At 38.6% G+C, this 25,903-nt stretch overlaps 1 protein-coding gene across 1 annotated transcript in view; it reads left to right on the plus strand.

Annotated features, from left to right (window-relative positions):
• Positions 1–3,776: 3,776 nt before the first annotated feature.
• The window catches only part of GFRAL (GDNF family receptor alpha like), a 36,811-nt gene continuing 14,684 nt past the window's right edge, over positions 3,777–25,903 (plus strand). Inside the window, exons 1-7 of the mRNA XM_043510386.1 lie at positions 3,777–3,892; positions 7,070–7,222; positions 8,700–9,113; positions 10,592–10,648; positions 12,893–13,223; positions 16,205–16,455; positions 24,155–24,250. Coding sequence (XP_043366321.1) covers positions 8,768–9,113; positions 10,592–10,648; positions 12,893–13,223; positions 16,205–16,455; positions 24,155–24,250 — 1,081 coding nt within the window. The 5' untranslated portion in view covers positions 3,777–3,892; positions 7,070–7,222; positions 8,700–8,767. The remainder of the gene's footprint in view (positions 3,893–7,069; positions 7,223–8,699; positions 9,114–10,591; positions 10,649–12,892; positions 13,224–16,204; positions 16,456–24,154; positions 24,251–25,903) is intronic.

Below are 25,903 nucleotides of genomic sequence, written 5' to 3' on the forward strand. Positions count from 1 at the left end.
CAGATTCGCTCTGTGTTGAACTTGGGATTTGTGAACTATGCTACCAGCCGTCAGTGAAGTGAACTTAATCCTCTACACACCATTATTGATGCTTCATGTGTCAGATGAATTTCTCTTTCCTGGAGCTCATGCCTGATTTGATCCCTATTTATTTATTCTTGCTGCTGCTGGAAAACTGCAAGGTGTGGATGAGCAGGTGCTCACTTCGCACTCAAGTGTGATCTCTAGGGTTGTACTTGGCTGAATAGGGCACCTAACAAACTTATTCAAACGAGTCCCTGGTAATATGTTCAAGTTCGTAAACACCACACAGGAACAAGAGTGTTCTTTTGTGATCTAACATGAGCACTGATAAGAAACTCAGCCATCAAGAAGACCTGCAAATGGGATGCCTTGTCTAAACAAACAGTCACTTGTTTGCCGAGTGGAAAGCATAAGTGCAGGTAGTACCATAAGAAGAGTTATTGACATTTCCCTTTGGTTTGGAATGGAAAAAGAGAAATCAATAAAGCAGGTATATAGGAAGCTGATAGAAGAGAATAAGATGAAATGCTGTTCCTATACATTTAACTCTTTGTTCCTGCTCATTTTTATCCTTCATTTTCCCACTATGTTCTGCATATCGGTACTCTCAAAACCATTAACTTTCTATTCTGCTGTTTAAAACAACATTCCAGTTAGTTACTTCTGGCCTGAGATCTACTAGCTTCAAAATTCACACAATATAGGGTACATCACTCCCTTTTGTAGCCTACCCTTACTTTTTTCTCTCTGTCTAGCTGTTTGTATAGCTAAAGCACTAGATCAGGATTCAGGAGATCCCCGTTCAATTCCTAGCTCTGCCAGAGATATTTTATGTGACCTTGGGCAAGTAATTTAAATTTCTCTGTGCCTCAGTTTCCCATCTTTAAGATGGAGATGATACTATTTCCTTTCTCTTGCCCTTTGTCTGTTTGACTTGTAAGGTCTTCAGGGCATGAACAGTCTCTGACTTCATGCATGCACAATATCAGGCACTATGAATTTTGTTTGAGGCTTTTATGTGCAACTGTAATACAAATAATATTATCGTATTAGTTGTAATCTAGCTCCAGATAGATCCCCCTCAGGTTACTAAGAGAGGTGGTTGTGGTGGGACATTCTCCCTGAATATCCAAAAAATCTGGAGTTCACTACTTACTATAACAATGGTGACAGGCTGTGAAAATGTTTAGGGAAATTAGCAAAATTAGGTGGGTCTATTTCACATCAGAAAGTTCCAGTTCCTGGCCCTAACATTGTATAGTACAGAGGAGTCAAGAGATAATCTAGAGCCACTGTCATGTCATTAGACATGGAGAAGCCCTTTGATAGGTTTAATGGCTTTAGAGATTTTGATTTTGAAAAGGCAGCTCAGTTTAGTAGGAGCTAGAAGAAAGTCTGAGCTGGTAACTGGCTGCTTCCCCTGTCTAAGCTCCAGCTGTTCATGTGCAAGGAAGGGTTCTGAAGGGTTAGGTTGGCAGGAGGGAGATTAAAGATACAGTGGCCATGTTCACAGAGCTTTGGTGGTGTGGAACCCAGCTGGAGTCTTAAGTCCCCCCACTTCCCACTGCAGGAGGAACGGGGTAATGTCTGAACTGTCCACTCAATTAGGCCCACTTCCCAGAGAAGTTTCTGTGATCCTGATTCTCCACTGGCTTACCCCATCAAAGTGTGTGCAAAATGCTTTCAAATCAGAAGTAGATCTAAATGACTTTACAAGGGGAAGACCATAAACAAGCCCCTGACCTACAGCTGATATATATGGCAGTTGGGGTTGTCCCTTAGGGAGGTGGTATTGTCCTCCTTGTCCCAGGGACAGGCTTGGGTTCCTTCTGGCTGAATGCAAGTTGCAGAAAGATGACTGAATGGGCGATACTGAGCAGAGGTAGCTGTCCTGGCTATGAACTCAGATTGGATCCAGAAGGATATACATGAATTTGTTTTCTCAATATCAGCTCTGTTAGCTTAAGGTAAATGTATGTGATGTCACTAATGAGATATTAAATATTGGTGCACCTGCCAGTGATGGAAAGTTAAATGTTAATACACTTGTAAACCCAACCATTCCCTATAGTAGTAATAATGCCTCACAACACAGCACCATTTCCACAATACATGACATCAGTGCTAAACAGGAGCAGTTGTTTAAAATTGTTCCCTTAACAGAACCATGTTAAATGTTTGAAAGTCATCCCAGTGCAGAGGGCCTGGGCAAGCCCCTAGAAAGCATTAATTGCCCTTTTCAGTCTGGGGTTAAGGAGCACAGAGCATTCTTTGAATGCCCACATAGGATTCCATGAATGTCACCCGGAATGAACAGTAATCTCTGATCCTCTGAGGGACTGCCAGTGAAACTGCTCCCATGAAGTGCTCAGCTACTTGCTTGATCAGGCCCTAAATTATTGTCTGAAAGTTAATTTAACAGAAAAATTAAAATAACATGTTATCATAGTAAAGATAGTTTTATCATAGGAATGCATTAACTCAGACAGTCTCTTCTCCTCCAGCAAGGCGAATCTAATTTCCTGTTGATAAGATAAGCAACAGGAGACATTTAGATATACGTCTCTACCATGCAACTGACACCCCAGTCTTCAGTTTTTCATGCAAGGTGTGCAGTTCAAAAATAGGCTTTAAGTTCAGTATATTTGGTACCACTGAAAAATAATTTGAAATTTTGTTTTTTACCAAAATTGATGCATTCCCCCAAAAAATGTAATAGAAGGAAACATTTTATGTAATAAGAAATACACTGTATCATCGTTCAGTTCTACAGCTGTTAAAATTTTTTAAATTTTGATTGATATGAGTATCTTATAGCATCTGGCTTTAGCAAACTGCAGTGGAAGTTTCAGAGTGGTAACTGTGTTAGTCTGTATCAGCAAAAACAATGAGGAGTCCTTGTGGCACCTTAGAGACTAACAAATGTATTTGGGCATAAGCTTTCGTGGGCTAGAACTCACTTCATCAGATGCATGGAGTGAAAAATACAATAAGCAGTATATATATCACAGCAGATGAAAAGATGGGAGTTGCCTTACCAAGTGGGGGGTTCATTGCTAATGAGGCCAATTCAATTAAGGTGAAAGTGGCCTATTCTCAACAGTTGACAAGAAGGGGTGAATATCAAGTGAGGGAAAATTACTTTTGTAGTGTTAATGAGGCCAATGCAATCAAGGTGGGCATTACCCATGTCCAACAGTTGACAAGAATTGAATTGTCCTTTTTTGAAGTAGAAGTGAAATCCAGTGTTCCTCTGACTTTTATACTTCCCTTTTACTTTAATCCTTTGTTTAAGGACTGCAATGCCCTTACATTTCTGTATTGCCATGAACTGATGAAGAAAGTAGATCTTGAAAGCTTGTATAACATTATTTTTTCCATTAGATCAGACAGAAGATCCTGGGTCAAATTCTGGGCTCACTTATGCCAACACAAATCTGAAATGACACAACTGAATACAATGATGTTACTCTGGATTTATCCTGAAAGCTCCCACTGGATCAAACTTAAGACACTGTAGTTGTATCAGTGCCAAGTCTGCCTAATCACAATTGTTTTGTGATTGGAAAAATAATAGGAAATTTTGTATATTGCTAAGTAATAAAAAGCTAACTTGTTCATTTGTCATTATATGCAATCTACAATAACTCGCATTGTACAATTCATAGCATGAATGCAAGGAGGCAGATGTTTACCTGTAGTACTAACTAATCATTATTATCTACTTTTACAGTATTAGTTGTATACTTTAAAAACACATCTGCTTCCCAGACCACTGACTGTCTAAACCTGAAAGAGCAATGCATTCGAGCTGCAAATGGATGTGAAAGTGTCTGGAATGTAATTGAAGATGCCTGTAATATTTCAGGTAACAGTTACAGTATATACTGCCATGGTTTTTTGATTGCTATAAATCAAACAAAACTCTTTGTCCATATTATATCCGTTTATTTTATATCTTAATCTTATTTCACATGAGTGTAGAACTGGAGTGACTCCACTGCCGTCAAGGAGATTCCACATGTGCATGTGACAGCAGAATCAAAGATAATTACATGCCTAGGGATTTCAGGACCAGGCTTACAATTGTGAAGTCCTTAGTAGGGATCAGATTCTGCCCTTGGTTTCACTCATGCAAACTCCTTTTCAATGCAGTGAATGAGGTTTCAGAGATCAGATTGTGAATCCCAGTCAACAAGTTCAATCCAAAGGGAATTTTGATACCATATAAGAGCTGAGTAAAAACTAAGTAGCGATTCCAGAATTTGGCCCTCAACATTCTCAACTTGAGAATCATTTTCCAATAAAATACCATCTTCTGTAATTCAGCAATAAGAGTAGAACACTTCAGGCAATGTCAGCGTTACTTCGAATAATTTTGAAGTAATATTAGAATATGAAATAAATAAATTCTGACATGCCTGAAAGAAATATGCAGAGGTGTCATATTAATGCTGTTCAGTTAACTTGCACCAACATGTCAGAATGAATCATTTCTAGGGAATGATAATACAATAAATTGCAGGTGCTGAATATGACTGATCTCCCTTCAGTTGTTTAATGCATAACACAGATTTTCACTTACACGAGAACAGGAAATCAGTCTCACTGTCTCTGCTTATTACCTTAAGGAATAGGAAAATCATTTTTATAAACAGTTTAATACTTTCTACAGTATTGTTTATATACATAAAACATTCATATTAGAGCCGGTCATAAGATTGTTTGAAAACATTTTCAATGAAATTTTGGTGGAACATTTTCATTTCATTGAGAATCATTGGTTTTTCAATAAAAAGCCAAACAATTTTCATTTAAAAAAAATTGGGGAGAAATATTTTGGTGCAATACAATTACCATTTTTGACTAATTCTAATATATATTTGATTAGTGCATCCAAAGGCTCATGGAGCTTTGTGCTAGGTACATCTTATCTTAATAAATATGATTACTTTTTAATTGGGGGTGAATCAGGTAATACTTGTCTGAATACTACCAGTAATACAATTGGCCTGAAACTCAGCCTAATCTCTGTTGTAAAGCAAATGTAAAACTTTTTAATAGCTCAGATCAAAAAGTTCTCTCCTCTTGCTGCTTATTGTCTTCTTGAACCTACCACATAAAATTCCTTCTGAGTCAGTCAACAACCCATTTCTTTTTAAAATGTATCCTAAAAACTCATTTCCTTCTGTGAGGAAATTCAGTGTTAGCTCCCCAAATACAGTGGATATGGAAAAAGAGAATACATGATCATGTGGTGTGCTATAAAGGGTTTATTGGCATGAGTTTGGAGTGAACTTCATTGCTGATAAAGGGTAAAGCCATGAGTGAGTGCAAACATTTATCCCTACCAGTGGAGTAGCACATCACACATCAGGGGATTCTTTGTGAACTAGATTTAAGACCATATTTTGTCCTTGATCTTCAGATTAAACTCCCATTGGCAATAATGGATTCTGCTTGTGGCTGAGGGGACAGTTATGACCTAGAAAGCGTCATCCTCAGCTATTTGTCAGAAGTCTTGCAGTCATATTTATACAAATTGTGTGTGTGTGTGTATTATATATATATATATATATATATATATATAAAAGCTAAATCATTAGTAGGTGCCAAAGCTGAAATTATGCTTAGATTTTAAATCAAGAGGGCATTTTTGTAAGTGCCCTTGTAATGCATATATATATATATTATTGTTGAAATTTATTACCTTCTGCTAATCAGTAATAAAAGGAACAAGAATTAAAAAAACAGCAACAAAAATATTTTTGCATACTCATCAGACAGCTGAATCAACACTGTGTATAAACAGTACTGATAGTAGAAATATACTTGTTTAGTACATGGTCTAACTTGTTATACAAACCCTGCTTAATCCTTTTGTACCACATGATTTTTTACTTCATTGGAGCTCAGATTTCACCCTGGTATCTGATATCTCTATCTACTTCATGGTAGCTGAATGACTTACAGAAATTACCCTTGGGCAAAAATGTCCCAAGTGCTCTCAAAGGAAAATAAAAACAGTCATAGTGGGTCAGACCAAAGGTTCATCTAGCCCAGTATCCTGTCTTCTGACAGTGGCCAATGCCAGGTGCCCCCAGAGAGAATGAACAGAACAGGAAATCATCAAGTGATCCATCCCGCCACTCATTCCCAGCTTCTGGCCAACAGAGGCTAGGGACACCATCCATGCCCATCTTGGCTAATAGCCATTGATGGACCTATCCTCCATGAATTTATCTAGTTCTTTTTTGAACCCTGTTATAGTTTTGGCCTTCACAACATCCTCTGGTAAGGAATTCCATACGTTGACTGTACATTGTGTGGAAAAAAATATTTCCTTTTGTTTGTTTTAAATCTGCTGCCTATTAATTTCATTTGGTGGCCCCCAGTTCTTGTGTTATGAGAAGGAGTAAATAACACTTCCTTATTTACTTTCTCCACACCAGTCATGATTTAACTCTCTCCCTGCTTTCCAAGAGCACAGATTTTAGAGCAATTTTATCTTCATCATCATTATTCTGGAAAGGCTCTATGGATTTCACCTTTATTCCTAAATGTGGCAATGACATACCAACATGCTTAGTACTTGTAGTAGGGAGTTTTATAGTTGAGGGTCAGCTAGTGAGAAGGCTGTGCCTTCTGCTCCTGCAAATCCCACCTTTGTTGCTCACTTTTCAGTTGTTCCTGATAAGCACAATTGGCATGCTAAGCCACCAGTGAAACTGACCCAATGAGCCAAAAATATAGTAAAGTATGCACAATTTTTGTCAAAATTAATTGTTACAAACAGATTATATGCCCTCAAAATGAGAACTTAAAATAGACATTTTGGCAATGGGTCAAAAATATGCATCAATATAAATGAAGGCAGAATTGTACCCACACTTTCATCATGTCATCCCAAAGGTGATGTTAAATTTGTTAATTATGATATATTTAGAAACAAAACCATCTTCTCTTATTGTACTGCAATTGACTTGTTTTATGTAGCCTTGTTGAGTAAGTATTAACGAAATTATATTCTTGATGACAAACCTAGGCAACAGCTGCAAGGCAAAAGATTCAGTTGGCTGTAATACAACCATCCAATTCCTGGCTGACCAGTATCCACAATTTAAAGACTGTATCTGCACCAAAAATGATTTTTGTAGCATCAAAGTGTTGCTTGGGAAACAATGTACCATTAAAAAAGGTAACTATTGTATCTGATGCCTTAAGAATACAAAATAATGGAAGTGGAATTTTAACTATGTCTGAAGATATAATGTAATTCCTCATCATAAGGAAGCCTTATAGTTTCCAATTTCTGTATGTGAGTCTCAAATCAAAAAATCTCCCAACAGACTTTTTAATGTTATTTTGCCTTTTCTAAAATATAGTAGAACCTCAGAGTTATGAACTGACCGGTCAACCACACACCTTATTTGGAACACAATCAGGCAGCAGCAGAGGCAGAAAAAAACCCAAAACAAATACAGTACAGTACTGTGTTAAACGCTAACTACTAATAAAAATAAATGGAAAGCAGCATTTTTCTTCTGCACAGTAAAGTTTCAAAGCTGTATTAAGTCAATATTCAGCTGTAAACTTTTGAAAGAACAACCATAATGTTTTGTTCAGAGTTACAAATGTTTCAGAGTTACAAACAATGTCCTTTCCTGAGGTGTTTGTAACTCTGAGGTTCTAGTGTATTCACATCCCTAAGTATATATGAAAATTATGTTAAATAGCTATTTTAAAATCAACTGTACCAAGGAAAGTCAGAGGAAAAACCAGGAAATTCAAATTTAAGGCTAACTCTTTGTTTAACCTGTTCTGATATGCCTAAACATTGTAGAACATATAATAACATATAGAATCATATCCTGCAGTCCTTGAAGTCCATGGGCTCAATTTAGCAATCCCTTTGTGATGAGTAACCCCTTAAATTTCAACTGGACTACTTGTGTGAGTAAGTACTATTCAATATGAGTAAGATTTGGAAACTCTGGTGCAAAGAGAAGTGTCCTTAAATAAAGACCACAGGATTTGACACATGGCATGTAAAATCAAATCAGATAATAAAAGTAAATGTTAAGGACCTTATCTTGCCTTCCTTACTCAAGATGACAGGATTGGAAATCTAAGGCCTGATACTGACTACTTTGAAACTGATGATTGTTTTGCCTCTGTCAAATGGGAGGATAATTATACCTCTTCATTAATTACTTGGGGCCAAAGGGACAAATTGCTCCCTGGTGCAATTTAAATGAAATTAGCAGAGTTGCATCTGGGCTGAATTTTCCCTGTATACCTAATTCTATCATGCCATATGCAGTAATTTCAGTCAGAGTTCTGTATATATTACCTGATGCCCATTTATGTGCTAAACTAGAGCACAGGTTATATTATACAGACTTTTGGGAACATACTAAACATAAAGAAGACTTAATAATCTGCAAGAACCTGAAATGAGTATGTAGTTACTTGCTATTGACCAGCTTCCATAGGAATCATCCAAATTAGTTAAGACATAATCAGTGTTGTATAATTCAGTTTATTGTACGGATTCTTAGGAGAATTAACTTTGTCACCAAATTTGTTTAGATATGACTATAAGAGAATTTGTAGGATTCAGCCTTACATATGGTCTTTCCAACATACATCTTTGTCAAAATCTATCTGTACAGGGCATTTGGAGCCTTCCCTAAGCCCAGATATACCGTTAAACTTCAGGTCGCACTCAGAATCCAGAGGCATGCAACGCACGGGGGAATCAGAAAATGATTGCAGTATTGCAAAGCAAAACTGCCGAGAAGACCATAACTGCATTTTGATGTATAAGAACTTCCAAAGAGTTTGCAGGACAGAGGTAGCAAAATGCAGTCTCCAAATGGTTGGGCAACAATGTTTGTCAGCATGGAAGGAGCTGAGGAAAACCATGCTGGGGAACTGCAAGTGTTCAGAACCAATTCAAAAAAGATGTGCTAAAATATGGAACAGTATCTTTAATAACACTTGCTTACAGTACATGCAGGAGAATCAAGCTTTTGCCATGAGGAAAGACGACTATCATGATGAGAGAAATCAGGGCATTTATCCAGGTTAGTGCTATTCAGGGATACCTTTAAAAGTTAAAATTATGTTTTATTGCAATTCAAAAGCTGTGTAAAACTGTCTTTATATACTTACTTGAATCCAGTATTATCACATCTGTGGGACAGTTTGTATATTTTATTACTTACTTGCAGTTGAATGTTGGGAACAGGAGAATTTTAGGAAGCTGATTATATGCATGTGAATAATTTAAACTGTTTATCAAGTGGTAGGTGGAATTGTAGTTTGAATTAATTGAATAATTTCATAATATGTGTTTGTATGACACCTAGCTCAAGGGAATTCTGGTGCTGAGTGGTGCCTTTCAGAGCCACTGCTAGTACTAGAACAAAATGAGTAATTGTTTGTTTTTTTTTTTGGTTGGGAGGCTGGACCAAAAACTGAGGGAAAAATATTCAGTTCAGGTCCACCTGACACTGGTTTTTTAAATAATTTTGTCACTGAAATGAGAAACCTAAAAAGATGATTTCAGAAACATTTCTGTATGATGTTTCCAAATAAAATTTGCTCCCTGATCAATCCTGGCTGAGTGAAATTGACATGCTTGCAATAGCTGCAGTGAAACTGACAAGAAAGCCAATTTCACTCAGCAGCTGCTGGGTTCTCAGAGTCTGTGGCTCCAGAGAAGCCCATGAGTGAGGACTGCCCTGGGAGTCAGGGGTTCCAGGGCTTCAAGGCTCTCAGTTATACAACAGGGTTCCTGGAAGCCCTGACCTGGGGGAGCAGCCTAGAGTCACGGACCCTGGTATTATTATTATTATTATAGAACATATAATTAGCAGATTTGCATCTGGGGTCCCGAGCCCCGGGCAGTCCACCTGGGAGATCTGCTCTGAAGTCACAGAGTCAATCAGTCCCAAGACACTCAGAGCTGTGCCAGCTGACAGGCTCTCTTTCATGGAGCCGTGCACCCTGAAACACTGTGTTTCAGTAAAAGTTTCAACAAATCTGCAACAGACTCAGTGAAACGTTTCAGTTCAGAGAATCAGCATTTCCTGATGAACCTGTAACAACCATCTCTAACTACTACTACTAAATAATAATTATTATTGTTTATTAATATAGTTTTTAAAAATTGGTGTATACGTTCAAAAATTTAGGCTACCATATTTATATTTAGCCATAAGGGGCCTGATTTTAAGAGATGCTAAGCACCCAAGAGTTCTCATTGAGGTCCCAAACTTTTAGGCCACATATTCAGAGAGGAGAGAGATGTTGTCAATAGCAATGAAGAAAGATCCTGTGCAGATTTGCTTTAATATCTCTAAATAAACATAATGAATCTTATACAACTTGTAAACAAATTGACAAGACTATTTGGCCAACCTAATTTTTTTCTCTTTACTTTTATTTGAAAGGTTATGCTAGCATTAAAGTCAATAAAGTTTTACATTAAAGCTCACAACCAAGCTGATGTAATTTATCAATGCTCCATATATTCTCTGTATGTATCTTTTTCTTCTAGATAATATTAACATGGAAACTAAATTACAATGGAACTTATCTGCTCTTTCCAAACATGGTAAATTTGATTTTATTAGTTTATAAATCGTATTTATTGTTTTTCTTTCAGTCTGTGATAGCTGCATATAGATTAAATAATAATAACAACATTTAACAAACATACTTAAAATATGAGATTTAGTGAACCCCAAATATTTGCAGATAGATTTCTGTTCAGAGAAGGATACAGAAGTTCATAATAAAAAATCCTGATCCCATTTAAGCCAATGGCAATTCTTCTGATCTTGTCCCATTCAAAATTTTTAAATGAAAAAAAATGATCAGAACATTTCAGAACATAAAGGTTTAGGTTCAAATCTGAGTCTAAGAATAGATGCAAGTTCCAGTAGCAGGGGATTGTTCTAATTTTATCTGAATTAGCTTCCCCATCTATTAAATATCATGGTTATAACAAGGTGCATAAATAATAGTTAAGATAGATATCTCACTCTTACAGACGTCACCATTAAAATGACAGCATTAGGGACTTTTGTAATAAAATACCTTAATAATATTTATTGCAAATAAAGACCAAATCTTGTCAGGTCCTGGGCACCTTTTATGAAGTGCTGGGGGCTCTGAAATAATACTAAACTCAATAGGAGACAGTCAGGACCTTGCAGGTTTGGACCCTAACTGTGATATTATGATTTATAAAGATAGTACGAGAAGAGCACTGGGTGTTCACAGATGAATACATAAACAAAGGTTCTGAAATGAAGAGTTTACTTTCTATGGCTGCAGTTCTGGCTCTGTTGAAGTCAACAGCAAAGTGTCCATTAACTTAATGGAGACAGGATTTCACCCTCAATGTTTCAAATAACAAAAAATGTCATTAAGGCAGAGTTTAGGTTGCCCGGCAGTGTCTCATGCTCTTCCAGAAGGTTGAGGTCAGCAAAGCTCAGATCTCTGAAAACAGGGAAATAAAGAGATGAGGTCATTCAAACTTAAATTTCTGAAAAACAGTTACAATACACACCAATGATTAGTGAAATGCCATATGTCCTTCAGACTTTTTGATGGGTTGGTATTTTTAATTATTCAGCTCTATAATGTAACCTTAGCTGCAGAGTATCCTGCCTGTAGTAGGCTGGTCACCTACTCCTGCCCTGAAGGGCTTAAAACTGCCCAGGGGAGGGCTGTGGCAAGCAGCCCAGGCTGATTGGGGGAAAAGGCACAGTGGGGGCCATGCCCCAGTCAAGGCCCAGCTGGCCCTTATAAGAGGGCAGTGGGCCGGAGCACAGATACTCTCTCTCTGGCCTTTTGAGAGGGAGGGACCTAGCTGCTGCGAGCTGAGTAGGGTACCTAGACTGGCACAGGAATGGGGGAAGTCCAGGAAGCTGGGGAGCTCTGGCCTGGAAACCCCCCAGGCTGCAGGCCTAGTGTAAGGCCAAATAGGTACTGGGGTTGCAGGGGGCAGCCAAGGGTAGGTGAAAGTAGCAGGTTCAGACCCCCCTTGCCTGGGATGAGGGGCTTGTACACTGCAGTCTGCCCCAGTGAATGGGGGCTAGGGGGTGACTGACAGTAGCCATATACTGAGGCGAGGTGGGGATTTGGAGGTTGGGGGTTCTGCAGGGAGGGGAGATCCAGGGACTGTGGGGCACCCAAGGGAAAGGGGCACCAGGGTCCAAGAGCGACACAGGGGGCCAGTGACAGGCGAGGCACTGGCCGACAGAGGGCACTCTGGAGGCTGGTGAGCTAATTCCCTGGATGACCAGCAGGAGGTGCCACAGGGGTGAGTCCCGCCCTGCTACACTGCCCAACAGCAGTGCTAAGTGAGGAAAAGAATGCTTTCAGTTTCAAATTCTAACCCTCAGGAATTCAATGGCAAAGCTTACCTTGATCCCAAAAGGATGGGCATTTGACCTTTCTGCTGAAATGTACACTGCTGTAGAGAAACCTTACAAAGCCTTCTGGATCTCACCTTCACACCCCCATTACACATTTCCAGCATGTTATTATTAATTAATAGTGAGATAAATTGGATTTATGTCCTAATCAGTTGTCTCTACAGCGGGTAGAGAAGTTTTAGTTCAAAAAAATATATATTTACAAATAAAAATTGGGTATGGAGGAGGGGGGAAATAGTGCACTAATGTCTATCAGTTTTTTGGACCAGCTCTAACTTTTATAAATGTTTCTTGTATAGTTAAGACTTGATCCTGCAACTGCTTTCAGAATCCAGAAGCGCAAAAAAACAACCACTAGATTGGTCTTTATATTTATCTTTGTGTATTTTTTTTAAATCTATTATTCCTTTTAGAATACATAGAGAATGGAACCTGTTTTGATGTAAACAAGGAATGTATTGAAGATGAAGTATGTAATAAACAGTTATCTCTGTACCTTAAAGTTTGTTCAGTAACTAGAAAGCAGTGCAACATGGAACAGTGCCAAGCAGCCATAAGGTTCTTCTATCAAAATATGCCTTTTAATGTTGCCCAGATGTTGACATTTTGTGACTGCATTCAGCCTGATGAATCTTGTCAGCAAGCTAAAGAACTTCTTCATGGCAAGCCATGTGCAGTCAACATAGTTCCCCCTCCTTCATGTCTAAATGTAATTCACAGGTGCCAAGACAATGAATTGTGCAGGTAAGTAAAATAATAGTTACTTTATTTAACTTTTGCCTGATAATGTGCGTTAATAACAATGAAAAAAGGTGATAAATATAATCTCTCTCTTTATTTTTATATATATATATATATATATATATATATATATATATATACACACACACACACACACACACACACACACACACACACCCCACAGAATGATTTTCTTCATTATAGTTACTTGATGGCATTGCCGGTATCTGAGAAAAAGTATGCTTTCTAATAAATATTTCTCTAAACTTTATAAGCAACAACAATGGAAGAGTTTGCCATCTTTTAACTTCCCTATTAAAATAAATCCTGGCCATCTGGGCACTTCCTGAGTGTCACTATATACAATGGACATTCAAAACTCCACAATTACAGTAGGTTTAGAACTCTGATCATGCTACTAAAAAAGCATATGAGCTTAAGGGAAATCTCAGTAATACAGGGACTATGACACACAGCTGAGCAGTTCTGATTCTGGCCAGGAAAGGAAAGTGTAAAATGTATAGATTAACCAGTTAACTACAATATTTAAGTGGATTGTTTTCACTTTCTACCCTAAAAAGGAATATTAATATGTTCTTTATCACATGGCACAGACTTTTCTGAAAAGATGGATCTGTTCTGAAAAATTATTGTAAAAATGGCATTGCAGGTTCTATTCCTTATGATTCTCAAAGGTTTCCATATCAGCTGCATTCATTTTGTAAGTAAAATGCAGGGCTCTTTCTAATTGTGAGCCCTGAAAACTCAGTCTGGGTATTATACTTCTTGTCTATCATCACCCATAGCAGTTTCTGACAGACAAATTATGTGCTCAGAGATTTTCTACCTCACTCGTTTCAGATTTTGTCCTGGGGAATTCCTCTTTGCCTTCAAATGGTTTGCACGAAGCATGCAGCTGACTGAGCAAAGTTCGTTGTTTGAAATTAATTATCCATTAACCCAGTAATCTCACCCTTTGCACCCAATTGTTGCACAAGGAAAATGGTCTAAATAAGAAAACATTTTCACTTATTTCTTTTTGTCCTTTTCTCCTTCAAACAGACTGTGATGATGATCCTCTGTTTATGGACACACCAGGCTTTTATCACATACAATCAATCGTGTAGAGTGAGCCAGCTTTTGGATTTTATTTCCTATTATTTTACAAAATATTTAAGTGAGAAACAGCTGTAGGATTGGCCTGTACATACAGCCCCACTTAAATATGACCATTATTTGGCTCGATTTAGATTTCAATGTGGTCATTCTAGCACTAATGGACAAGACCTGAAATTCATCTAATAAATTAAGCATGCTGTAAATTAACCTTCAGTAAAGAGATCAAGGATCACATTCAGCTCTGCCATAAGCAAGTTCCATTCAAATTGATGTCACTGGAGGATTGCACTTTTTTTATGCCAGGTTGAATTGTGTGTGTAGGAGTCTAACTGGAAACCATATTTAGCAGAGACTTGTTGAATTACCCATTACTCTTGAACAGTAATGTTTGCTAACATTAACAATCAGTAGAGATAAATATCAAAATTACACTGTGAAATATATTTAGCTGTTCCTTTAAATTATGAGCCTGAGCAAAATAAAATTGTGCCATTAGCACAGAAATGGCAGCTACTTTGACTGAAACCTTGAATTGTGTAATGTAAGTGCTGTGTGATTGGGTCCTACATTGAACCTTATAAGATATCCTTTTCCAGACCTGCTATATTTTAACAGCCCTGTGAAATCTGTACTTAATTCATACAATAGTCTTCAGCTGTATGGGATGCCATATTTTAATGGGTCAATGCCCAACACTTTAGTCTGATCCAATAACCCATTGCCCCTTCAATCCACTAATATTTAATATAATAGATATTGATTAGAAAGATATTTATCAAAGGTTTTATAACACTTCTGTTAAGAAAAGAGAGAAACTATAATTGTTAAACATTGGCACATAAAGAGCTATTTTAATTCTACCCAACATAGTAAATAAACTGTTATATGGGATCATTGAACTGAGAAAGAGGAACCAAGTTAGTCCTACTTACTCCTCGTTTAATTTGATCACTGCTAATCATCTTCTAATATAGCTTTATAGATATGGTTGACTTGTTTTTAGTTTTCTTTTTTAGCCTGTAAAATGTTTTGCTGTGTGGATTAGATAGTCTTTATCTTATATCACTCCAATTTAGTGTTTGTTCTGCCCAGATGTATGATTTTACACACCTGCCACATCCATTAGACATTTACTTGCTTTAGTTTCATTATGATGTCCAGCCTGATTATTCTAATTTACTGCACGCTGTCTTCTCTGGATGATTGTTACTTTCACCACTTATTCCTGGATCCTGGAAAATCTCTGCTGTTTGTAAATTGATCAAAATTGACTTTCTTCAAGGAAATTCATTTCTGAAGCCCAGATTCTTCTCTGTTACAATTATGCGACACCACTGACATCAATGAAATTGGACAGGTTTAAGGAGAGCAGAATTTTGAGCTATTGATGCAGATCTCTGTCATTATACCTTTATGATGTAATAGGGTTTTTTTTTTTTACTTTCAATAGAGATGAGGGAATATTGGTTCCTACCAAGCCTACTGATTCCATGGCATCCCAAGGAGTCAGATGACCAGGAGGACTTTTGAACCCACTGTCAGCCTGCTCCTACCATTTGAAATTTTACAGGATCTGACAGGAAAGGGACTTCAGGAGACATCAAATCCTGAAGAGTGACTGAATGAATGACAGATATCTTCTCTGGGAGAGCCTTTCATACCAAAAAATACTCTTTCCTTTATTCTCCTCTCCTCTTGATTTTGTATAGAAAGCTACTGCCGTACAGGACCCATAGTCAGCATTCATAGGGGAATGTCTGATTACCAGAAATATGTTGATAAAAGAAATATTTAATCATTTGTTGCTCCATGTCAAGTTGTCTTAATCATAATATAGCAACGCTTTTGTTATATGTTTCCTCCAGGAAAAAATATGAAGTGTTTCGGTCTAAGTGCTGGAGACATGTGACAAAAAGATGCTATGACAATAAAGCTTGCCTTGAAACTTTAATCGAGGATGATCTGATTTGCTCTGGAAGTGCCGACTGCAGAGCAGCTTACATTGACAACTGGGGCACCATGCTTCGCGTGGAATGCACCTGTCATACTGTCCCACTAGCTGAACAGTCTTTGTGCAAGCTCTTCCATCACCTGCTTCACAGCAAGTCCTGCTTCAGTAAGTTATGTGAAGAAAAAATGCACCATGAAATATTAACATACTTGTTTTATACAACAAAATCTATTATGTGAATTAGATTGCAAGATCAATAAAGTATTTCATTGTGCCAAATTTATTTCTAGTGTAACGCTGTTGACTTCAGTAAAGTTATACCCAAGATTTATTTGTTCAGATGAACTGCATATGCAATGTAGTGCTCTTTGGTGTCTGCGAACACTTTATATTCCTACTAAGAGCCATTAGTTAAGTTGTGAATTTAAATGGTTAAATGAAATCAGTGGAATCACCGTGAAGGCAATAGTTTCTAAATATCAGCAGGGTTCTAAAGCATTTTTGCTAGCAGTCATTGAGTATGTTTCTGTATATGCTTTTCAGTGCTATGGTAGATTACTTTTTCTCCTTCTGTTGTTTCATCAGAGTGTACAGATTTTTTGTGCAAATGCTAGGGGTAGCTTTAGATTGGCTAGAAGTGCATTTTTAAAAACCTTTACTTATGGGAATCTAGATTTGGATTTTAAGTGTAGTTCAAGTAGCCTATGAAACTATATAGAATTCCACAGAGTGTCTACGGTCTTCTATCTGTCACCATCTAACTTCAAATAGTTTCTCAACAGAAATGAAGGAAGAGTCCAATATGTGTTATCTTTAATCAGGACCTTTAAAGATTTTCTTCTTATTTCATTTCTAAGCACAAGTCTAAGAACAAAAGAATGGCCATACTGAGTTCTTGTGTTATGTGAAGGGGTAAATAATACTTCCCTATTCGCTTTTTCCACAACATTCATGATTTTATAGACTTCTGTTGTATCCCTCCTTAATAATCTGTTCTTTTTAATAATCTAGTCTTTTTAATCTCTCCTCATATGGAAGCTGTTCCATACCCCTAATCAGTTTTATTGCCATTCTCTGTACTTTTTCCAATTCTGATACATCTGCACACCGTATTCAAGGTGTGGGCATACCATGGATTTATAGAGCGGTAGTATGATATTTTTCCATCTTATTATGTATCCCTTTCCTAATGAGTCCCAACATTCTGTTAGCTTTTTTGACTGCCACTGCACATTGATTAGATGTTTCCAGAGAACTATCCACAATGACTCAAAGGTCTTTCTTGGGTGGCAACAGCTAATTTAGACCCCATCATTTTGTATGTGTAGTTAGGATTATATTTTCCAATGTGCATTATTTTGCATTTATCAGCATTTCACCTGCCATTTTGTCACCCAGTTTAGTGAGATCCCTTTATAACTCTTCAGTTTGCTTTGGACTTAACTATCTTGAGTAATTTTGTATCATTTGAAAACTTTTCCACCTCACTGTTTACTCCCTTTTCCAGATCAGTTATGAATATATTGAACACCAAAAGTCCCAGTACAGAACCTGGGAGACCCCACTATTTACCTCTCTTTGTTGTGAAAATTGAGCAGTTATGCTTATCTTTTAATCACTTTCTGATCCATGGGAGGATCTTTCCTCTTATCCCATGACTGCTTACTTTGATTAAGAGCCTTTTGCGTGGGACCTTGTCAAAGTGTTTCTGGAAGGCCAAGTATACAGTGTCAACTGGATAACCCTTGTTCACATGCTTGTTGACACCCTCAAAGAATTTTCATAGATTGGTGAGGCATGATTTCCCTTTACAAAAGACATACTGACTCTTCTCAAACATATTGTGTTCATCTGTGTCTAAAACTCTAGTAAAGAACAGAATTATCAATCAATTTCTCTGGTACTGAAATTAGGCGTATGGGTCTGTAAGTGCCAGGATCACTTCTGAAGCCTTTTTTTTTAATGACATTACATTAGCTATCCTCTAGTCATCTGGTACAAAGGCTAATTTAAGCAATGGGTTACCTACCACAGTTAGTAGTTCTGCAAATTCCAAAACCTCCTCTACTGACACTTTGATCTGTGACAATTCTTCAGATTTGTCACCTAAAAAGAATGGCTCTGGTGTAGGAGTCTCCTTCACATCCTCTGCAGTGAAAACCAATGCAAATAATTCATTTAGCTTCTACACAACAGCCTTCTCTTCTTTGAGTGCTCTTTTTTACCTCTCGATCATCCTGTGGCCCCACTGATTGTATGGCAGACTTCCTGATTCTAATGTACTTAAAAAAATGTTTGCTATTTAAATTTGTGTCTTTTGCTAGTTGCTCTTCAAATTCTTTTTTGGCCTGCCTAAATATACTTCTACACTTCACTTGCCAGAGTTTATGATCCTTTCTACTTTCCTTAGTAGGATTTAACTTCCAGTTTTTAAAGATTCTTTGCCTCTAATCACCTCTTTTACTCTGATATTTAGACATGGTGGCATTTTTTTTGGTCCTCTTACTGTGTGGTGGGTTTTTTGTTTGGTTGGTTTTTTTTAATTTGGAGTTTACATTTAGTTTGAGCCTCTATTATGATGTTTTTAAATAGTTTCCATGCAGATTGCAGGCATTTCACTCTTTTGACTGTTCCTTTTAATTTTCATTTAACTAGCTTCCTCATTTTTGTGCAGTTCCCCTGTTGGAAGTGAAATGCTTCTGTGGTGGGTCTCTTTGGTATTCTCCCCCCCCACACAATGATGTTAAATTTAATTAATTATGGTCACTCTTACCTAGTGGTTCAGCTATATGCACCTCTTGACCCAGATTCTGTGCTCTACTTAGGACTAAATCAAGAATTGCCTCTCGCCTTGTGGGTTCCAGGACAAGCTGCTCCAAGAATCAGTCAAATGGTGTCTACAAATGTTATTTCTGCAACCTGCCTGAGGTGACATGTAGCCATTCAATCTGGGGATAGCTGAAATCCTCCATTATTACTGGGTTTTTTTGTTTTTGTAGTCTCTCTAATCTCCCTGAGAATATCAAAGGCACAGTCACCATCCTGGTCATGTGGTTGGTAGTTTATTCCTACTGCTGTACTCTTATTATTCAAGAATGGAATTTCCATCCATAGAGGTTCTGTAGTACAATGTGATTAATTTAAGATTTTTACAATATTTGACTCTATGCTTTCTTTTCATGTAGAGAGCCACTGCCCCACCAGGGTCTACTCTGTCAATCCTATATGTTTTGTACCCTGTTATTACTGTGTTCCATTGATTATCATCATTCCACCATCATCTCCTTTAGAAAGAAAGTAACACATATAAGAATATACACTAACTTCCATTTTCTTACTTACAAAACTTATATGAACTTTTAATTTGCATTGTATACAGCAAATTTCCACAAAAATTGGCTAGTATAACCCTGTGTTATGTTTAATATGTTAAATGCCAACTTTATATTCAAATTGTTGTAGACCATTGTCAGTAGCATACATGCAACCCTGTTGAATTCAGATGTACTTACCTTATTGGACTCTATATCACTACTGTATCTAATTTGGTATTTCCAAGGTATTATCCTCTCAGTATTTAAGTACCTGCTGGTACTGGGGAAGGGTCACTGCACCCGAAGTCATAGTAGGCTCCATGGAATTCAAAGTGGGAAGACAGAAGGGCACAATCTGTAGTGGGGTTGATGAGCGTCACCATCTGGGGCTAAGAGGATCCTCATTGATCAGCTGGGGAGCCACTCTGTACCCCAGTGCACTGGCCTGACCAATCCTGAGTGCCACTATGTGACAGTAAGGGGCCTGCATAGGTCAGAATTTGGCTCAGTGGCAATTTAGCCTAGTACTGGCTGAGTAAAAATGAAGGGCTGGATTCTGATACCCTTTCTCACATTGAATAGTGAAGTAAATTCATTCCATAAGAAGAAAATTTATTGTTTCAAATGGGACTTCTAGAAGAGTAAGATCCCACAACATGAGGAAAGGCATCAGAATATGGTCCTAAGTAATAATTTCAAGATTTAGCTCAATGTGCTGTATTAATTCCCTCAGAGCCATAAGACTCTGTCATATGACCAGCTATTTATATATTCTTAAATACAAAAATTATTGCCACAGTATACTTTAACTGGAGAACTAAGATACACTGGACCAAAATCCATCAGCACAGCTTCAGTGCATACAATCTAGCCCCATGTACTAACAGACCTTGTAAAATAAAATATTTATAACACATTTAATGAGAAGTAGTGACTCTTCTGCATTTTGAATGGAAGGAGTTTCTTTTCTAATGGAAAAGATAATTTTTTTAAAAAAAGGCTAGTTGGATACAAAATTTTAATTAAACTGTTGGCTGATATTGAGTTATATCAGCAGAGGTGATAATGCTGAAAACTACAAAACTCTTTGGTTTTTAATTTGAACTCATATGACTTACAGGCTACCTAACAAAATAAAATTGTGAAAACACTGCCCCAAGGCATAGACCTTCAGCGCTATGTTCAGACTGTAGCAAGATTTTACAATGAGTTATATACCCCCTAGAAAAGAAGTGCTGATAAAGCTAACAAATTCATAATTATAGCAGTGGTTCTGAGGATGATAATAATAATAATTACTGATCATTTGTTTTGTGGTAGCACCCAAAGGCTCCAGGCAATGATCATAGCCACATTGCACTAGCCACTTTGCACACACGCACGCACCCCCCCACCCCCCAAAAAAGACAGTCCCTTGCTCACAATAATAATCAAATAACACCCCATCAGCTTTTGCCATTCCCGGCAGCATTTCCTTTAGCATCAGGACAAAACCTCTATGGAAACTTGATTAACCAAAGGGATAGGACATGAACAGTCACCACCTTGGTGCTATATTATAACAACATTTTCATGTCAGCTAGACCGAAATGGCTTCTTTGGGATTTGATTTGGTATTGTTGCTGATTGATATCTCCCTTTTTCATTTTTCTATACCTCTAGCAATTGTAGTATTAAATCAAAAAGGGATATTTTTATGATTATATTTTAAATTGTTAGGCAACCATTTCAAAGAGTTAGGCAACCATGTTAAAGCCCTCACTGGTGGGGGAATTATGGAGATATTGATTGTTAGAACTCATGTTGCTATCTATTCGGTGTCTGGTCAGCATGCAGGTTTTAAACAACTTTCATTATTATTGATCATTTACAATGAGGTTTTTTATAATAAACAAATGCATAGGACCAACAAAATAAATCTCTGGCTTTAGATTTAGTGAGAACGGAGAAGGAGATTGATCGGGGTGGGCAAACTTTTTGGGCCGAGGGCCACATCTGGGTGGGGAAATTGTATGCAGGGCCAGGGCAGGGGGTTGGGGTGCAGGAGGGGGTGTGGTGTGCAGGAACGGGCTCAGGGCAAAAGATTGGGGCAGAGGAGGGGTGTGGGGTGTATGAGGGGGCTCATGGAAGGGGGTTGGGGTACAGGAGGGGTGCAGATTGCGGGAGGGAGCTCAGGGCAGGGGGTTGGAGTGCAGGAGGGGTGCAGGGTGTGACAGGGCTTAGGGCAGGGAGTTGGAATGCAGGAGGGGTGTGGGGTGCAGCAGCAGGCTCAGGGAAGGGGATTGGGGTTCAGGATGCAGCAGGCGGCTCAAGGCAGGGAGTTGGGGTGCATGGAGGTTCAGGCAGGGGGCTTAGGGTAGGGAGTTGGGAGGCAGTATGCAGGAGAGGTTCGGGCTCTGGCCCAGCACAGCAGAGACTTGGTGCCGGCCGCTTCTGAGAGCTGTGCGGGGCCTGCAGCAACACGGGGGGCAATCCCGCGGACTGGATCCAAAGCCCTGATGGGCTGGATGAGGCCCATAGTTTGCCCACCCCTGCAGTAGATGCTAGCATGGCCCTATTGCTGTAAAAGGGACCTGCACAGATGGCCAAGCAGCCCACATGGTGTCCTATTGGTTTATGAGATTGTGCATGGGCATACACGTCTTCCCATGGGATCCATCTGCAGGATTACAGCCTCTGTTAGCATCAGGATCAGAATTGGGAGGAAAGGAGCAGGGGCTGCAAATGACCACTTCAGTGTAATAGGAAACACATCAGTCAGAACCAGTACAGAATCAATATCAGAAACTGATCTGAGAGAATGCATATCTCAATGCCAAAATATAAGAATTAGAAAAGTATCATAAATATTCTAAACTTTAAATTTGTATGTTTCTTATGGCATCTGATGGAGGTAATATGCCAGTGCTGGATTTATTTAAGTGATATTTGATTTTCTAGACGGTGACAAAGACTCTCTTCCTCATAGATTCATAGATACTAAGGTCTGAAGGGACCATTCTGATCATCTAGTCCGACCTCCTGCACAGCGCAGGCCACAGAATCTCACCCATCCTCTCCTACAAAAAACCTCACCTATGTCTGAGCTATTGAAGTCCTCAAATCATGGTTTAAAGACTTCAAGGAGCAGAGAAGCCTCCCTCAAGTCACCCATGCCCCATGCTACAGAGGAAGGCAAAAAACCTCCAGGGCCTCTCCAATCTGCCCTGGAGGAAAATTCCTTCCCGAGCCCAAATATGGCGATCAGCAAAACCCTGGGCATATGGGCAAGAAACCCTGAGCATATGGGCAAGAACAGATAGTCATCAAGTGATCCACTCCATCTCGCCCATTCCAAGCTTCTGGCAAACAGATGCTGAGGACACTTCAGAGCATGGTTTTGCATCCCTGCCCATCCTGACTAATAGCCATTGATGAACCTAGCCTCCATGAACTTGTGTAGTTTTTCTTTGAACCCTGTTATAGTCTTGGCCTTCACAACATCCTCTGGCAAAGAGTTCCACAGTTCGACTGTGCGTTGTGTGAAAAAATATTTCTTTTGTTTGTTTTAAACCTGCTGCCTATTAATTTTGTTTGGCCTCTATTAATTTTATAGACCTCTATCATATCCCCCTTTAGTCATCTCTTTTCCAAGCTAAAAAGTCCCAGCATTCTCTCTCCTCATATGGAAGCTGATCCATACCCCTAATAATTTTTGTTGCCCTTTTCCCAAGCACATATTTGAGATGGGGCAACTACATCTGGACAACAGAATTCAAGATGTGGGTGTAACATGAATTTATATAGAGGCAATATTATATTTTCTATTATCTATCCCTTTCTTAACAATTACAAACATTGTTAGTTTTGACTGCAGTTGCACATTGAGTGGATGTTTTCAGAGAACCAACCACAATGGCTCCAAGATCTCTTTCTTGAGTGGTAACAGCTAATCTAGACTGCCATTCAGACTTTTTGCATTACTCCCAGGAAAATTAGTTTGGCTCCTCAGCCTGCTCCGGTGTCTCCTTTAGATACTGTTGGTACCTTAGCCTCTGACTCTGTAAATTGCTGCACCTCTGTGCTTGCACTGAGCCCATTGGCTCTGATATATATATTTATATTTTCTGATCAATTTGTGAGATTGCACCTTCTGAGACTATGAGTTTTGAGCAGGTGCAAGAGCCTGGAAATGGGTTTGGAGAGCAGAATTTGGCCTTGGTAAGCTGCTTAAAACCCACTCCCATTCCTGATCTCCTCTGACTCTATGCTCCCACTCACATGCATAACCCTAAAATTGTTCATCTTGTTTCTATCCAAATGGAATGCAGCACCTTGAAGGCAGAGAACTTTTCTTTTTCTGTTTCTGTAAAGCCCTGTAAGTCATCCTATAATAATCTATAGCTGAGACATAAAAATATCAATTTATATTTACCAAACTATTTAGTTCACATGTTCACTGTAGGGACAATATTATTTAACAGCTACCTCTTATAAATAGTAGCAAATTTCAGTTTGATCTACTGTACAAAAAAGTATATTTGTATCCAAATATTTTTTCTTGTTTTCAGGTCAGATTTCAAGAGGAAAGACAGATCTTCAGCTGATACATACTGATATGCCAGGAGAAAAGCTTCCCATAACAAGGTTCCATTCTTTATTTAATGGTGAGTTTGGGCAATAACTTCATGATTTTCACAGAAATAGTCTTTGAAATTTCATTCATGAAACACCGTGCAGTATGGCCCAATGGATGGTGCCCTGGAATGGTATCGGGACACCTGAGCATTATTTCTGGTTCTGGCACTGGCCTGCTGAGTATCCTTGGTTGAGTCACTACACCTTTCTATGCCTCAGTTTGCCCCTCTATAAAACAGACCTCGGGGCTTGTCTTCATTACTGGGGAGATCAATGCTGCTGCAATTGATGCAGCGGATGTCTATTTACAGGGTCTAGTAAAGACCCGCTAAATTGATGGCAACACTCTCGAGTCGACTCCGGTATTCCAGCTCCTTGAGAAGAGTAAGGTAAGCTGACCGGAGAGCATCTCCCATTGATGCCGCACAGTGAAGACACTGGGGTAAGTCAACCTAAGCTATGTCGACTCCGGCTACGTTATTCATGTAGCTGAAGTAACATAATTTAGGTCGACTTACCCCAATAGTGAAGAGAACTAGTACTGAACTACTTTGTTAAGTCTTTAAAGATTTATGGATGAAAAGTATCAGAGAGGTAGCCGTGTTAGTCTGGATCTGTATAAGGTGCCACAGGACTCTTTGCCACTTTTAGACTAACAGATGTATTGGAGCATAAGCTTTCATGGGTGAATACCCAATACATGCATCCGATGAAGTGGGTATTCACCCACGAAAGCTTATGTTCAATACGTCTGCTAGTCTATAAGGTGCCACGGGGGCTGGAGGGGATATATCCACCTCCTTCCCCAAGGTCCCTGGAGCAGAGAGCATGCAATCAGTAACCAACCAAAGGCCTGATTAAAAGTCTACTGAAGTCAATGGATGTCTTGCAATTGACTTCAAGGAGCTTTGTAGGAGACTCTGAATAGTAACACTTAGCTCATTCATCTCTGTTTCAATACAAACTGTAATATGGAAAGGTGATTCAGTCTAGAGAGAGGAAATCAGTAAATGTTTTCCCTATAAAGTAAGAGATGAACTTTAAAATCACAAGGTGCCTTTGGAAACTTTTGTTGTTAAAATACTTCCATATTGCCAGGATTTATCCTGTTTAATTCAAGGAACACTTTTCTTTTAACCTAATCCCCATAAGTAAGTGAGAAATTAAGTGAGAACATACCTCTGCTGCTTCCCAATAACATATCTAGTCAATAAATCTGGTGGCAATCAGATAAACAGCTTTGTTATAGGACCTTATAAATAAATCTGGGACCACACTTGCCCATAGACTCCCACAGTTTGGTAGCTTTTGCCTTTTCCCATCCATCCACTGAGATGGCTGGAACTTCTGCAGACTGCTTGACACTGCTTAAGTTTTCACCCTCCAGCAATGATGTTGGTTCTAATGCTAACTGAGCAGCAAATACCCTATGTACAGAGAAAAGAAAAGGAGTACTTGTGGCACCATAGAGACTAGCAAATTTATTTGAGCATAAGCATTCATGAGCTACAGCTCAGTTCATTGGATGCATACAGTGGAAAATATAGTGGGGAGATTTTATATACACAGAGAACATGAAACAATGAATATTACCATACAGACTGTAACAAGAGTGATCAGGAAAGGTGAGTTATTACCAGCAGGAGAGGGGAGCGGGGACCTTTTGTAGTGATAATCAAGGT

The sequence above is a fragment of the Dermochelys coriacea genome, chromosome 3 (genome assembly GCF_009764565.3).
Source record: "Dermochelys coriacea isolate rDerCor1 chromosome 3, rDerCor1.pri.v4, whole genome shotgun sequence".
Lineage (NCBI taxonomy): Eukaryota > Metazoa > Chordata > Testudines > Dermochelyidae > Dermochelys > Dermochelys coriacea.